Raw genomic sequence first — 14,811 nt, forward strand, 5'->3', positions numbered from 1 at the left:
TGGCCTCCAATTCATATAGATCCGCCTGCCTCTGTCTCCCGTGTGCTGGGATTAAAGGAGTGTACCAACTCACCTGGCATCCACATCTTATTTTCTTTAGTATGCAGTTGGGGGACATCAGTGGGCTCCGGCCAGACAGCTTTCTCTCTGACTTTCTCACACTTGGGTTGCCGTCTGTGGTCTCAGCTGTCCATAAAGAAAGTGAGTGAGACACAGCCAATCACTGTGAGCTCATCCCAACCAGCTGCTTGGTCCCTGGGCCCTGTACCCCAATGCACACACTGGCTGGTCCTGGCGTGGTGAGCCCTCTCAACCACTTCCCAGATAAACCAGAGGTAGACCGGGGTAGGGAGTCAGGGGGGGATGAAGGGTGGGATAGAATGTCACCATGGTCTGACATGGTTTTGACATAAGCCCAAGGCTGCTGGAAAATTGAGATCTGAAGGTTTCTGGGGTCCAGTGTGAGGATGGAGACATTGTGCTTTTGAGGGTCTCTGTGGCTGGGGTGGCTCTGGCCTGCAAGGAGCAGGCCCTTCAAAGGCTTCTCTGGCTGGGTCCCTTCACATCTCGCTCCACAGTGAAACCCTCACTCGAAACATTTCCTGTTTCCCCACCCAGACTGACATTTTCTGTGAGGCCACATCCCTGGTCCAACCTTAGAAGTTGTGTGGACCCTGCAGCTTCCTCTCTGATCTCTACTTCTTCCCGCAGACCGTCGCAGTCAGGGACTGTCGTCCCGTATACAGAAGTGGTTCTATGAGAGGTTTGGGGAGTATGTGGAGGATTTCCGCTTCCAGCCAGAGGAGAACACGGTGGAGACGGAGGAGCCCCTCAGTGCCCGCAGGTAGGGGCGCCTCACCAAGCCCAAGGAGCTGTGTGCTAGGGCCAGGGCCCTACACCAAACTTTGGTGGACTGGCCAGCATCCCTTCTGAAGTTGATGCCACAAGCTCCTAGAGGTCCCCGTGCCCCTGTTTCTGGGAAGTCACGTGAGGGTCGTGTGTGCACAGTATCCACCATAGGGGCTGGATCCCTTGATGGTTCATGGTCCTGGTCAGTATACAGTGGCTCCCCTTACCGGACACTCTCATAGACACGGGGTGGGAGGGAAGCTCTGGAGAGTTAGCCCGTCCCAAGTGCTCATGAGGTAGACGTGACAGATGGGAGGGCTGGTCTGTTGTGGAGTCACCCCGGCCTTCATAACTCAGGAACCAGCATCAGAGGCACTCAGCATTGTCCTCTGTGTCACTGTGCATGTGCCTCCAGGCCCCTGAGGGACCCAGGTACTTGGATGTCCCCTTACTGCCCGTGTGCTAGTGGTGCGTGCACAGCGGGGCGTCCTGAACGTGCTGGTGACTTCACACTGATCCTTATCTCTCTCCCTCTCTCAGGTTAACTGAAAACATGAGACGATTGAGTAAGTACTGTGGGCTTGGTGTAGAAGAGAGAGGAGAGGGAGGTGTGGGGGAGGGGAGCTGAACAGAACTCTCCAGAAAAACATCTAAGGGCAACTCCTCCCCTGTCTTCCCTGAGGTGAAAGCTTGTAGTGGCTGCGCCTGAGCCGTTCCACATTCGGGGGCTGATGGGGAACCCAGCTTGCTCAGCAGTTAGGGCAGTGGTTCTCAACCTTCCTAATGCTGCGACCCCTTAGATACAGTTCTTCACGTTGTGCTGACCCGTCCTCCCCAACCACAAAACTATCCTTGCTGCTACTTCATCACTGTAATTTTGCTACTGTTATGAATCGTAATGTAAATATTTGTGTTTCCTGATGGTCTTAGGAAATCCCTGTAAAAGGGTCATTTGACACCGAAAGGGGTCATTACCCACGGTTGAGAACCGCTGATTTAGGATGAAATATGGCTCAGTTCTGTGATACTCCCCAGGCCCCACAGAGTGCACATGGCAGCAATCCTCAATACCTCTTCCCATTCCCTCTTTCCTGCTACTTGGGGGCCTGTGCTAGGAGCAGGTGGCATCTCCCTGTGGGAACCACGGTTAATGATCAGGAAGGGCACTAGCAGCAGGAACCTCCAGGGGGTTGGGTCTTGCATTGCCGAGCTGGGTTTCCTTCTAGCTGGGTGACCCATGTGATCCTGCTCATGTGCTAAGAAGCAGGCCAGCTCTGTGCTGACCGTTGCTATCTGTTCTGTCCCCCAGAGCGTGGTGCCAAGCCGGTCACTAACTTTGTGAAGAACCTGTCTGCCTTATCCGACTGGTACTCCATCTACACCTCTGCCATCGCCTTCACCGTGAGTGTTCTCACAGGCTGGGGAGGGCCCACAGGATGCCCGAACCAGTCTTCCTCATGAGGCCCCCAGAGGACAGCCCGCAGGCAAAACTCTCCCTTGGTTTTTGAATGTTCTCAGCCTCAGTTTCTCCATCAGCATTATGGGTGTGTGTAGTGGTCTCAATCTTAGATCAAAGACCCTTGAGAACGTAATGACTGCTGTCTCTGCATGGCATGTACCTCATTGCCGTCTCCTCGGGAAAAGCCTCTTGGCTCACTGTTTGGTTGTGACTAGAGGCTTGACCACATGTACCCCAGTGGTGGGACCAGGGAGGCTCCTGACAATGTGTAGTGTCAGAAGACTGCAGGCGACCTATCTACCCATTAAGGCCTCCTGGCCAGAAGGAAGCCACAGCCTGGGCACCTTCCAAGGATTCACAGATAGTGCCCTCCTGAGGAGGAGGCCATCTGTAGGGGTTGCCCAGCTAGTCCTACCCTAGGAGGGTCCTAAGACAACCCTAACCTTGGGTCAGACCCTCTGGTTCCCTCCCAGGGACTCACTGCACACCAGGTAGACAGGCACTTTGCACACTCACAGCTGAAGCTATGAGGGAGGGCTCCACCCACCCGGACCTCAAGGTCCACTTCCCTGCCACCCTCACAGATGCTCCGCAAGGGTTCCCTGCCTGAGGTCCACATGCTGTCTCACTAAGAGACTTACTCTTGTTCATGCCCACCTTCTGGCTTTCCCTGTCTGAGTATTACTCAGGGCCTCAGGCTCCTGCAGTCAGCAGTGGCGAGCCTCCTCATCAGCTGGCAGAACCCACACTGCGGACAGGCGAGACATTTTCACTGGGCCCCGCCGTCCTCTTCTGATCCCTACTCATAAAGGGCAGTCTCCCTGTGCACGGCCTGACCTCTCAAACTGGAAGCAGCCTTTCTGATTGCCCCATCCCACATGCCCTTGTTCAACAACCTGAATGAATGTTTGGAGATGTGGGACTGGTCTCCCTAATGAAGGGTCACCTTACTGCTGGGAAGAAGCAGGCAGGATGCATCTTATGCTAGACTACTGTTTGGCTGGCCTAATTATGTCCCCGACCTTCCGCCCTCTCGCCCTCAGGTGTACATGAATGCTGTATGGCATGGCTGGGCCATCCCCATGTTCCTGTTCCTAGCAATTTTGAGGTTGTCCCTCAATTACCTCATCGCCAGGTAGGTGAGCCAGGCTGTCATGTGGCTGCATCGCACATGTCCACGCTGTGTGCCTGCTTCCTGTACTGCTGTATGTACCCCAGGCTGTGTCATGGACTGCTGTTTGTGGGTGGTCCTCTGAGAGGCTCTCGATACTTTAGTGAGCAGACAGTGGGTGGCTGAGCTACAGTATCACCTCCAACCCCCTCCTCCCTGAGGTGCTGTGTGTTTGGCAGGAAGTTCTCCTCAACCCTGGGGTGGGTGGATGAAGCTGCAGGGCTCTGCACCCCATAAACATCCTCATGGTTCTTGGTTGTGAAAAGGAAGCAGGTAAAGCTAGAATCCACAGTGTAAGCAGCACACACACGCACACCTGCGTGACAGGCGCTTTACTCCATTATTCTGTATCCTTACTGAACATCCCTTTCTGGGGAAGCCACATCTGGGATGAACCCTTGCCCGCACTCCCAGGTTAGACTTTCTCTATGCTTGCTCTTAGGAGTGGACCTTAGCTTTTTGCCCTGGCTTGTGAAGAGCCCTTGACTCCAGATTTCATCTCAGCCCCTCAAAAGATTACAAGTCCACATACCAGTCACTCCATCCTCTTCTGTGCCTGCTGCAGGGATTTATTTGAAAATTATTTTTGTAGGAAGCACACTGAAATGCCTTTGAAGGAGTCATAAGTCCCCATTAGTCCCCAGCCCCTAATCACCACTAATCCACTAAAACTTTATTAACAGACCAGTCAGAGGGCACAATGAGTTCAAACAAAACAGTGTGGCTACTTTAGCCAATTACAGTGCTAAACTTCCCCCTATCAGCAATGGCTGCTATTGCATATGCCCCAGCAGAGGGGAAACCAGCGTGGATGACAATGACCAATGAGATCTCAGGCGAGCATTGTAGCTTCAGGAGTCTCTTCTAGGTAGCCAGCCCTGAAGGGGCAGATGCCCCTACTCTAGCTAGTAACTCAGCTGGAGGCTCGACTTTTGTTCCCCAAAAGTGACACTGTTTTCATGGTTTGGGTGGCTTCTGTTTTTCAGGGGCTGGCGGATACAATGGAGCATCGTGCCAGAAGTGTCTGAAGCTGTGGTGAGTCATGACGGCAAATTGTCCCTTTGTCAGGACTCACAACCTGGGGGCACGTCATGGCTAGTCCAGATGATCATTTCTGCCCTGGCCAGCCATTCCAGCCTAAGTTCCAGGAGGCTACCCGCTCAGACACTCAGCTGTCTTAAGTTTCGCTGCCCAGAAGCAGATTGCCCTGTCCATCTGTCCTGGGTGCTGTTTTCTCTCTGGAATTGATGTGGGGGCAAACAGGGAGCTACTGTGGCCACCATACAACCTGCTGGGTGGGGAGACAGACAGGATACCACACAAGTAGTCATGTCTCCATCCTGGGTGCCGGAACGGCAGTCTGGCCCCTGCCTGTTGGGACACTCACACCTGTGGACTCGTTAACAAGGCCCTGGGTACTTTTATACTACAGGGGGATGGCTGTGACAGAGGCCACATGGCCCCTCAAATCTGATTATTGGCAGAAGTTTGCTTTAAAGGGACTGTTGGGCCTGTGGGGCAGAGGGAGGCCACCATGCCTGTGGGCACAAGTGACATTCTGTGGAGTACCTAGGGAATGGGGTGGTCTCCAAGGAGGCAAACCTGTATCTTGCCCAGTCCTGGGACTGGGAGACCCTTAGGAGACTCTTATTGAAGCAATAGAGCAGTGGTTCTCAACCTTCCTAACGCTGCGACCCTTTAATACAGTTCCTCTTGTTGTGATGACCCCAACCATCAAATTATTTTCGTTACTACTTCATAACTGTAGTTTTGCTACTGTTATGAATCGTCATATAAATATCTGATATGCAAGGTATCTGATATGTGATCCCTGTGAAAAGGTCATTTCGACCCCCCCCCCAGGTCATGACCCATAGGTTGAGAACTGTTATAAAGAATCATGTGAACTTTACACAGATCTGGGCCTCAGTTTCCCAACCTGTCAAGGAGTGGGTGGGGACAATGCTGACAAGACATAGCGTTGCAGTGAGCCAGGGCCTTGGTCTGCCACTGTGTCTGCTCGCCTTCTGGGGCCCCACAACCTGCCCGCCCTCTGCACTGGGACAAGGCAGCAGGCACAAGGGGAGATTTCACCCCGAGCCCAGCAGATGTCTTCATACCCGGTCCTCTGACAGTACAGGGACCGCAGTGACCCACAGACCCCTGGGGCCGGGAGCTTTCCTGCTGTTTTGTCAGTAATTTTTCTGAACTGTTAAATTTCAGTGGAAAAATTCTCTCTCCCCTTTGACTGAAGGAACCTGCCAAGGAAGATCTGACCGTGTCTGAGAAGTTCCAGCTGGTACTGGACGTCGCCCAGAAAGCACAGGTACCACTGCTGAGCCTGCCTGACACCCCAGGAGGGGGGACCCCTCACATGGCTGCTGTAGGTGGACCTGAAGTTCCATGCGTGTTCTAGTGGATCAGTCTCACTCTGGTGAGGTGGTAGGGGAACGTGGCTTCCTGATGGAATCTCTGACCTGATGTGAACGGAGCCTTTTGCCACCAGGGCTCAACGCCCCTAGAATTCAGGGCTGAGCATTCTCAGAAGTTGGGCTCAACTTGTCTGTTCTGTTGTTATTTCCAGTGGCCTTAACTTTAGACCAAACAACCCCAGACCTGGGAGTGGCAGTGGCAGGGTTCTGGCGGGTGTGGGCTGTGTATGTCCCTGGAGCCCTCGGGGTGTGTCTGTGTGACTGACAGGTACTCGGGCTTGTGGTCACTGCAGTTTCTTCTTCATATAGAATCTCTTTGGCAAGATGGCCGACATTCTGGAAAAGATCAAGAAGTAAGTGGCTGTCCCCGCAGCGAGGGTGGTGTGCACCACCCTATCTGACCTCCGTCTTCCTTCCAGCTTGTTCATGTGGGTGCAACCCGAGATCACGCAGAAACTGTATGTCGCTCTGTGGGCTGCCTTCCTGGCTTCTTGCTTCTTCCCCTACCGCCTGGTGGGGCTCGCTGTTGGTAAGGAGAAATACCACTGTCCTGGGAGATGGTGAGTGGAAATGGACCAGAGTGCTCACCCGTTGTCTGCGTGGATCTATCCCTGCTTTCCCCTCAGGCCTCTATGCTGGCATCAAGTTTTTTCTAATTGACTTCATCTTCAAACGCTGCCCGAGACTTCGAGCCAAGTATGATACACCCTACATCATCTGGAAGAACCTCCCCACTGACCCCCAGCTCAAGGAGCGTGCCGGTGCCACCGTGTCCCGCAGGGTGAGTCCCCCAACCCCCACTGCCCTGAGGAAGGTGCAGGCAGAACTGTGAAGCTGGTGGACCCAGACCTCCGGCTCTGTAACCTCTGCTCACTTGAAGCCTGGTGTTTCCCAGATCTTTGAGATAGATGGTGAAAAGTGTTTTTTTCCCTGTCACTGCCTCCTTCATATGTCAGGCCCAGCCAGCCCTGGGAGGAGTGGGCCCGTGTACTCTCCTCTGGTCTTAGGTGGGCGGGGTGCCCAGGCCCAGCCAGCCCTGGGAGGAGTGGGCCCGTGTACTCTCCTCTGGTCTTAGGTGGGCGGGGTGCCCAGGCCCAGCCAGCCCTGGGAGGAGTGGGCCCGTGTACTCTCCTCTGGTCTTAGGTGGGCGGGGTGCCCAGGCCCAGCAGCACTCTCAGGAATGTGTAAGAAGTTTTGTAGAGTTTCCATGGGATTGTTCCCTCAGGAAGGAGTGCCCCAGTGACTGCTCCACTCCGCAACACACACACCTTTGTGGGAGTGAAGCATTTATTTGAGTTGGGAGGATCACATTCTGATGTCCAGGACAGCATAGATTGTTGGGCACCTCAGATCAGCCATAGGCCAGAGCAGCCAGGCCTGGAGTAGCACTGCTGACTCTCCTCCCACAGGTAGAGGTCACCCAGAACACAGCTTAGCCTTTTGGAACAACTAGAGGGCCTATTTTAGCACTGGAGTGGCTGGGACAAGGACTTCCTAGGGCTTGGACCATGTAGCACTAGCTAGGATAAGGCTGGTACATCCCAGGGGAGGCCACACCCCTCCTTTTTCCGCTTGTATCCCTCAGGCCTCATATGTTCAGCTCTTTTTGCTTACCAGTTCACATCACATGTACCTCGTTTTTCTTTTGTGATGGTCATGTGTGTGTCTGTTGTTTCCTTTCTGGCCAGCTGTCAGAGCATGACAAGGTACTGTGTCTGCATGGAAGCCCCTTGTCCTGCTGTGAGCTGGTGCTGTGTTGTGACTGATTTTCTGGAGTTGTGTGGCCAGGTGACTTCTGAAATGTCAGTTTTAACTGCTTTAGTGCAGAACCTGTGCGAGGCAACTGTGCCCTTGCATCTTGTGTGCTGGGACCCAGGCTTAGGTCCAGCATTGTGGGCCTGGGAAGACTGTGAGCATCTCCAGGGGAAAATGCTCCCCCCACCCACCGCATCCAGCCCAGTCAGCAAGGAGACTCTATCCAGTGCAGGGCCAGCACCTCACATTCTCCTGAAGGAACAGAGTCTGTCAGTCAGTTCGATGCTGGTATAGGCAGGGAGGCCAGTACGTCCCAATACCAGCAGCGGTTCCAGCTGCTTCTCCCCAGAGCCTGATCAGGATTGTGTGCTGTTGGCAGCTACAGACAACCTCATCACGGAGCTACGTCTCCAGTGCTCCAGCTGGTCTGAGTAAGGATGAAGATGCTGGCCGCTTTCACAGCACCAAGAAGGGCAATTTCCATGAAATCTTTAACTTGACTGAAAACGAGCGCCCCCTAGCAGGTAAGTGTGCGATGAGTCCATGACCCAACCAGTCACGGAGTAGATGGAAGTAGATGGAAGTACGTGGGACAGGGTCTGAGCCCATGCAGGAGGCGTGACCTGCCTCAAGGACATGCTGAAGGACAAGGCCCAGGCTTACTTCCCAGGGAAGGTTCATAGGAGTGGGGTCTTGGATTGTTCCAGAAATCAGGAAGAAGTATGACACCATATTCCCTGCCCTGTTTTATCAGCGTAGATTCAGGTAGGTCTCTTGAAGCAGGAATCCCCATGGATTCCTGTTCTGTCCACATGCTCAGGAGTCCCATACCATTAGCATCCAGGGACAAGCCTGGCCTGTTCCCTATCCAGGCATGTCTGGCACTTTGACTTGAGTGTACCACCTGCCGCAGGTATCTCAAGGCAGTCAGCCTTCTGGAAAAGTTTTCAGTAAGTGACTGAGAAGCAGGGTCTGGGGGTTGGCCCCCTTTCTTGAGCATCTTCAAGCTGATGTGTAGAAAGCTGCCTAAGGCAGTGAGGACTACAGCTTGATTTGGTTACCGTGAAAGGAAGGCCCTTCCCTCGGACACTAGGTGATCTCACTCCTGGCAGACCTCCCTCTCCCCATTGTGGACTCTGTGTATGTATATTCACAGTGCTGGGAATGGAACCCAGGACTGCCCCGTGCTGGTTGAGCACTGTGCCCCCATCAGCTCACACTTGGACCTTTTCTGATGGTCCCTCGAGGATGTGGGCACATCTTTAACAAGTCGGTGCTAATAGGCACCGACATAGGTCAAGGCCCAGGTATTTCCAGAGGAAGGAAATTCCAGATCCATTTTCTCCATCAGTGTGTGAGAATGGTTGGCGTTGCTGCCTCATAAACCGAGACCGGAAGATGCCCACGGACTACATCAGGAACGGGGTTCTGTATGTGACAGAGAAGTGAGTGTTGCCATAGGCTGAAGCATGACCGTTGGGGAGGAAGTGGGAGAGGGTCCTCCCCAGGTCCCAGACACATGCCCAGGTCCAGCACGCCGGCTTTGCAGTTGCTACAGCCTAGGCTCTGTTCCCCACTCTACCCAACTGTCTGGCCTTCCTGACCCCATTCCTGGACCAGCACCCGCCTCCCTTGGGCTGAAGGGGTCTCTCATCTAGGATGCTCATGTGGGGTCAAGGCTATTCAGAAGGCCAAGGAATATAAACTCTCAGGCATGGGGTTTTATAGTGGCCTTTGAGTCCATGACTCCTTGCTGTCTGAGGCTAGGCTAAAGGTAGCTTTGGCATTTCTTCCCTAAGTGGGACTACATAGCACCTTGACCTTGCTACACCTCAGCACCCCCATGGAATTTGAGGGTTACAATAGGATTTGAGGGTATACAGTCATCCTCATGGGAGGCCCTTTTCCATGCTTCTCCCATACATGCAGCAGTATCCAAAGCCCCAAGTACCTTTTTACTCACCCTACCAAAGGGGTTGGCCCGGGAGAGCCTGGTGGGGCCTCAGGACACCTCCCTGCAGCTTCTGCTGGAATCTTCTGGCAGAGAAAGGCCTAGATTGTAGCACAGAACAGGCTGTTCAGTTCCTTCCAGGTGCTAAGTGTGGTGGGTTACTGATCATCCCATGGGGCTATGGAGGCAGTCGGGGAGGACCCTCCTTAGCAGGAGCCCCTCTGGTCTGGCTGCTATCTCGTGCCTCTGCATTTCTTCCCTGTCTAGTTATCTGTGCTTCGAGAGCTCCAAGTCTGGGTCCTCCAAGAGGAACAAGGTGATCAAGCTGGTGGACATCACAGACATCCAGAAGGTGGGTGCCCACCCATCCCACCACTCTCCCAGCCCGGGGTGGAGAGGTTTGCGGATGATTCCCAGATTGGGGGAGATGCTATCTAGAGACGTCTTTGGGTACCGCTGCCACCAATGTTGCACCTTGTCTTCTGGAAGTCTCCGTGCAGAGCCCTGTCAACTTCCTTCTGAGAGAGTTGTGTACCTTGGGCCACAGGGCAGTCTCGCTTCTCCCGCAGTCTTGGGAGTCAGCAGCTGGGCTGGACACTGTTACACATACAGAAAAGGGTAACAGTGAGGTTTGCCTGACCAACTGTGACCCCTGGAAAAAGGATCTCATGTTGCCCAGGCTGCCTTTGAATCAGTTTATTTTGTGCTGCTGGTAATCAAACCCAAGAATCATACATGCTCAGCAAGCATTCTGCCAACTGAGCTGCATCCTAGCCCTTGCTGTGTCATGAAGGGAGAGTTCTGTCACAGACTTCCACCCATGTCTGAGACCCCCCCCCCCCGAGACACTGAGCTCCTGTCACAGGTTCTTATGAGTGAGCACACAGACATTTGTATCCGCAGAGTGAGGCTCAGCAGTTTCCCTAGAGGGTTGGCATGCGGAGTGGGCATTCCTGGAGGGGGCATTCATGGGGGGGGTCTTCTTCTCTGAAACAGGAAGAATCTACTGAGTATGGAGCCAATCAGCTTCCCCATCTGAGGAGCCTGGGTGCAGGCCAGCAGCCTAGATGTGAATAGTCCCTAGTACTAGATGGGGTCTTCTCCTTGTTTCCTTGGTTCAGCCCATGGCTGTATGGTCACTCCTACAGTCAGGGCCATGATCATTCTAGCCTACCCTTCGGGATCAGCCACGCTCACAGGTGGCTTTCTACAGACTATCAGCCACTGGGAGTGGGTGTGGGGCACCTCAGAATCAGGAGACACAGCCCTTTTAGCTCCTGTGGCTGAGATGTCCAAGGTCTCCACAGTGTCTGTGTGTCTGGCAGAGGAGAGTGCCCTGAGCATGTAGAACACTGGCTTCAGCCCTGTCCCTGGGAGAGGCTGGTGGTGATGGCTGTGTTTGCCTTTCAGTATAAAGTCTTGTCCGTCCTCCCTGGCTCAGGCATGGGAATTGCTGTCTCAACACCATCAACCCAGAAAGTAAGTGCCTGGCAGATGACCTCACCCTCTTCCCCATCTGTCACCAGGGGACCTAAGTGAGCCTCCCTGGGATGTGGTTTCAGTTTGGGTAGAGGCTCCTTTCTCCCTCATCATAGGAACCTGCTGCATGGAGTCAAGGTCCAGGAAGGTCTGCTTGGGTAGGCACCATAGTTATAGGATAGACAGGTTGGTGGGTCCCAGAGGGAATGGATCCTGCATCCATTCCAAGGAGGAAAGGCTGGGTCCTCTTATCAGCTGGAGCCTTCTGGGTGAGAGGAGTATTTGGTCATTTGTCCCTGCCAGGCTGCTGGCCTGATCTGACAGGGGCCATTCTAGCCCCAGCCTGGCTATGAAGTGCTCACCTACCCGCCCCCTCCATTTCTTCCCCCCCAGCCCCTGGTGTTTGGTGCCATGGTGCACAGAGACGAAGCCTTTGAGACCATTCTCAGCCAGTACATGAAAATCACATCTGCAGCAGCCTCTGGTGGTGACAGCTAGTATTGACTCCGAGGTGTTGCTGGAACCCTCGCTAATCATTGGATAGAGGATCAGATGGGATGTTCTCATGATCTTTGGCAATAATTCTCCGGGACTGTGGCTGGTTACGGTGGTCTGGGTCCTGCAGACCCGAAGGGCTGGGACTCACCTGGATGGTGCCGGGCTGGCCCGTGCTGAGCGCGTGAAGCACCTTCGTGTACACCTGTGGACACAGGTGGGCAGAGGATCCTCTTAACCTGTTTGAAGGATGGCACAGAAGACACTCGTCCTCAGGCCCTGCTAAGCACAGCTCCTCATTCTCCGTCCTGGCCTGGGTACAGACCCAGCACTTGCCGTCCTGAGAGACTCCATGATCCCATGACCCCTGTTCTCCAGAGGCTAGAGGCTTTTCTCCATCAAAGCCATAGCTGGGAGTGGTTGTGACCCCTTCTTGCCAGGATGGTAAGACAGAGAGGAGTGGTGGGGAGGCCCCTCTCCAGTGAAGAAATGGCCAGTCATCTCACGTGGCCCTCAGACCCTCCTTCCATGTTGGACCTACTATGGGTACTGCAAGACTGTAGGTAGGGGCTCTCTGGGCTTGGTGTGTTTGGGGTACCTCCTCCTCCATTTTTGGTGTCTGGGCCTGAGCTGTCACTCATCTGGCCCATCTTGGCTTGACACTCCAGCCAAGAGACCAGGCCAGTAGTTGATGGCCAGTGAGGGTCCAGAGTGGCGTGTTGGCAAAAGCACACCTTTTTAACACTTTGCTCTTCAGTAAGGTTTTGAGGGCATTCTCCACTCCAACTGCTGTTCAATGAGAACCAGTAGGAGTCTGGCTGGCGTTTGGCCTCCAGGCTGCAGCCGCTCTGAGTAATGGGGTGGGTGGTTCAGGGAGCTGCTGGGATGTCAGGCAGAGGGAGGGCCCTGTGGCACAGAGGACAGCTGTGGGAAGAGCCTAGGGGTAGGAGGCCTGAGTTGCCCTGTACCTCTAACATCTGACAGTATTCCTCCCTTCCTACACGCTCTGCAAGGCCAGGCAGACCCTGCCCTACCCACGCTTCCTGCCCCAGCAAAGATGGAGACTCCAGGGGTGGGTGATCTCGCAGGCCTGGGCCTCTGAAGGGTGCAATCACCATCCCACCTTTGCATTTTCTGGGTGGATCACTCTGGTTCCTTCAGCTTGTCCTGAGTCCTTCAGGTGTCACTGAGATTGTTTTTTTGAAGAAACAGAAGATTATATTTTTTACAGAGAGCAAGCTGTTTTTCTTATTTTTGTATCATTTTTCAAATGTAATTTTTACCTTTGCGCCAATCCTCATTTGCTGGTGTGGGTGTGAGGCCTGGTGGCTTGGGCTCATGACACCCCATTTCCAGGGGCTTTAGGCCACACACTGGTGTTGGGAAAGACTTGTCAGGCAGCCAGATCAAGCACACATACCACCCCAAATGTTCAACAAAGGCCACATAGCTCCAGGTACATGGATGGAAAAGTCTAAACGCGGAGGCAGGACCCTCCTCCACCCAGAGCTGTGGCTTGGGGCCCTGTAATATTCTCATGCTCTGAAGAGCATGGAGTGCGATAAGTTGGGGGGGGGGACCTGGTGGCACCCCAACATGCCAGAGGGGAGAAAGCGTGGCCTATGACTTGTCTCTGAAGATGGCTGTATGGCTGATACACACGTATGGGTGAACCACACATGGTGGTTAATGCTTTCTGGACCCTGGCAGTGCCCAGGTTGGTGAATACTATCACTAGGGTGCCACACAGAGGCCTTGAATAGGTTTTTAGGGTGGACCAAGCGGTTTAGTTTGAGTCTCTTTCTCTTGGAAAGGGAGATGAAGACTGACCATGACCCATAGTGGACAGGGCTGGGCCAGGGGCCTGTGCAGGCCCTAGGCTGTTAGAGACACTGGGGTTTGTACTGGATTGTGTGATCTGAGCAGGTATTTAATTTCTGACTAATCACTGACCTAGAATGTTCAATTTTGTATGTCTGAAGCTTGAGTCTGTTTTGGATCTGTACATAATTGTTATTGGTGTAACTTTTGTTCTACAAAAGGCTCATATTCTATAAAAAACTGATAGGAAAAAAAATCCTCTCACTTTTTTTTTTAAAAGAAAAATCTTGTTTAGATACAAAGTCTTGTATAAATTATAATTTTTATTTAATAAACCCAAAATGCTCTAAGCTAAGGCTTGGGGGGCCTCTGTGTTTGGCAGAATGTATAGGTGTTGGTTGTGAGAGCAACTGAGTCCTCGTGGCTACCACTGCAGCAGGGTTCAGCACAAAAACACCTGGGAGAATGAAGGTGTGGGGCCTTGGTAGTGGGTGCTGTTTGCTCCACTGCACTCCATTGGTATGAGGGATGCTAGGAACAGAAGGTAGTCCCTGGGTCCCAGAAGACAGTCCAGAGGAGAGGTGACTGGTCTGGGTATATGAGGGGCGTGTCTGGACCAGGCAATGCCTTGGGGTTGCGGTATAAGCCTTGGCCCTGTTGAGCAATGGTCTCTGCCAGCCTGGGGTCCTGAGCAGAAAGGTCTCTGGCAACGCTATGACTATTGATTCAGATGCTGACATCGGACACAGAGAGATACGAGGAAACCCGAGAAAGGCATCCTGATGGTGCCTGTCTCTACCCCATCCCAAATGGGCTTCCAGTAAGCAGGAGCTGCCAAGACCTCTTTGGAAGGGGACTGGGACCAGTGAGTACTCAGGAATGTGGCCATAGGAAGTTGGACATTTTCATGTTCTGTCCATTCACCTACACATCATTCATCTACGGACCCATCTTTACATCCATCCACCCATCCATTCTTCCATACACATCTGTGTCATCCATCCATCCATCCATCCATCCATCCATTCATCCATCTTATTTCTGTCACTCCATCCATAGCTTATGCTGGCTTTGATGCTGGGATACAGCACAGTCAAAGTTCCCTGGGAACTTGGCAAATAGATACCCTCAGCTCTCCTGAGAACACACCCGCTGTGACTGTCCAGTCACTCCTCACTCACCCTCCCTGCACGTCTGTGGCCATCCTTTCTGCACCCGTGGTGCAGCCTTTCAACTGTAAGGTTGAGCCCCTCATCTGGTTTCTTTAGGCCAAATGGAATAGGTGAGGGTGCATGGATGCAGACCCACACAAGTGCCACCATGGCTGTATGGACGCAGGTACCCATGCTCAACCTGGCACAGCTGCTGTGTGAGCACAGCTGGCGCATTTCAGGCAAAT

At 53.3% G+C, this 14,811-nt stretch overlaps 1 protein-coding gene across 2 annotated transcripts in view; it reads left to right on the forward strand.

Annotated features, from left to right (window-relative positions):
* Gramd4 (GRAM domain containing 4) overlaps positions 1–13,762 on the forward strand; it is a 76,155-nt gene extending 62,393 nt beyond the window's left edge. For both annotated transcript variants that reach the window (XM_048444914.3, XM_085678868.2), the window contains exons 6-19: positions 712–844; positions 1,390–1,415; positions 2,159–2,250; positions 3,352–3,443; positions 4,466–4,514; positions 5,734–5,805; positions 6,221–6,264; positions 6,331–6,440; positions 6,538–6,692; positions 8,046–8,190; positions 9,018–9,111; positions 9,885–9,969; positions 11,028–11,096; positions 11,490–13,762. In XM_048444914.3, the coding sequence (XP_048300871.2) occupies positions 712–844; positions 1,390–1,415; positions 2,159–2,250; positions 3,352–3,443; positions 4,466–4,514; positions 5,734–5,805; positions 6,221–6,264; positions 6,331–6,440; positions 6,538–6,692; positions 8,046–8,190; positions 9,018–9,111; positions 9,885–9,969; positions 11,028–11,096; positions 11,490–11,594 (1,271 nt within the window). In that variant the 3' untranslated portion in view covers positions 11,595–13,762. The remainder of the gene's footprint in view (positions 1–711; positions 845–1,389; positions 1,416–2,158; positions 2,251–3,351; positions 3,444–4,465; positions 4,515–5,733; positions 5,806–6,220; positions 6,265–6,330; positions 6,441–6,537; positions 6,693–8,045; positions 8,191–9,017; positions 9,112–9,884; positions 9,970–11,027; positions 11,097–11,489) is intronic.
* The last annotated feature ends 1,049 nt before the right edge of the window (positions 13,763–14,811 follow it).

Source organism: Myodes glareolus, chromosome 19 (assembly GCF_982192425.1).
Source record: "Myodes glareolus chromosome 19, mMyoGla1.1, whole genome shotgun sequence".
NCBI lineage: Eukaryota > Metazoa > Chordata > Mammalia > Rodentia > Cricetidae > Myodes > Myodes glareolus.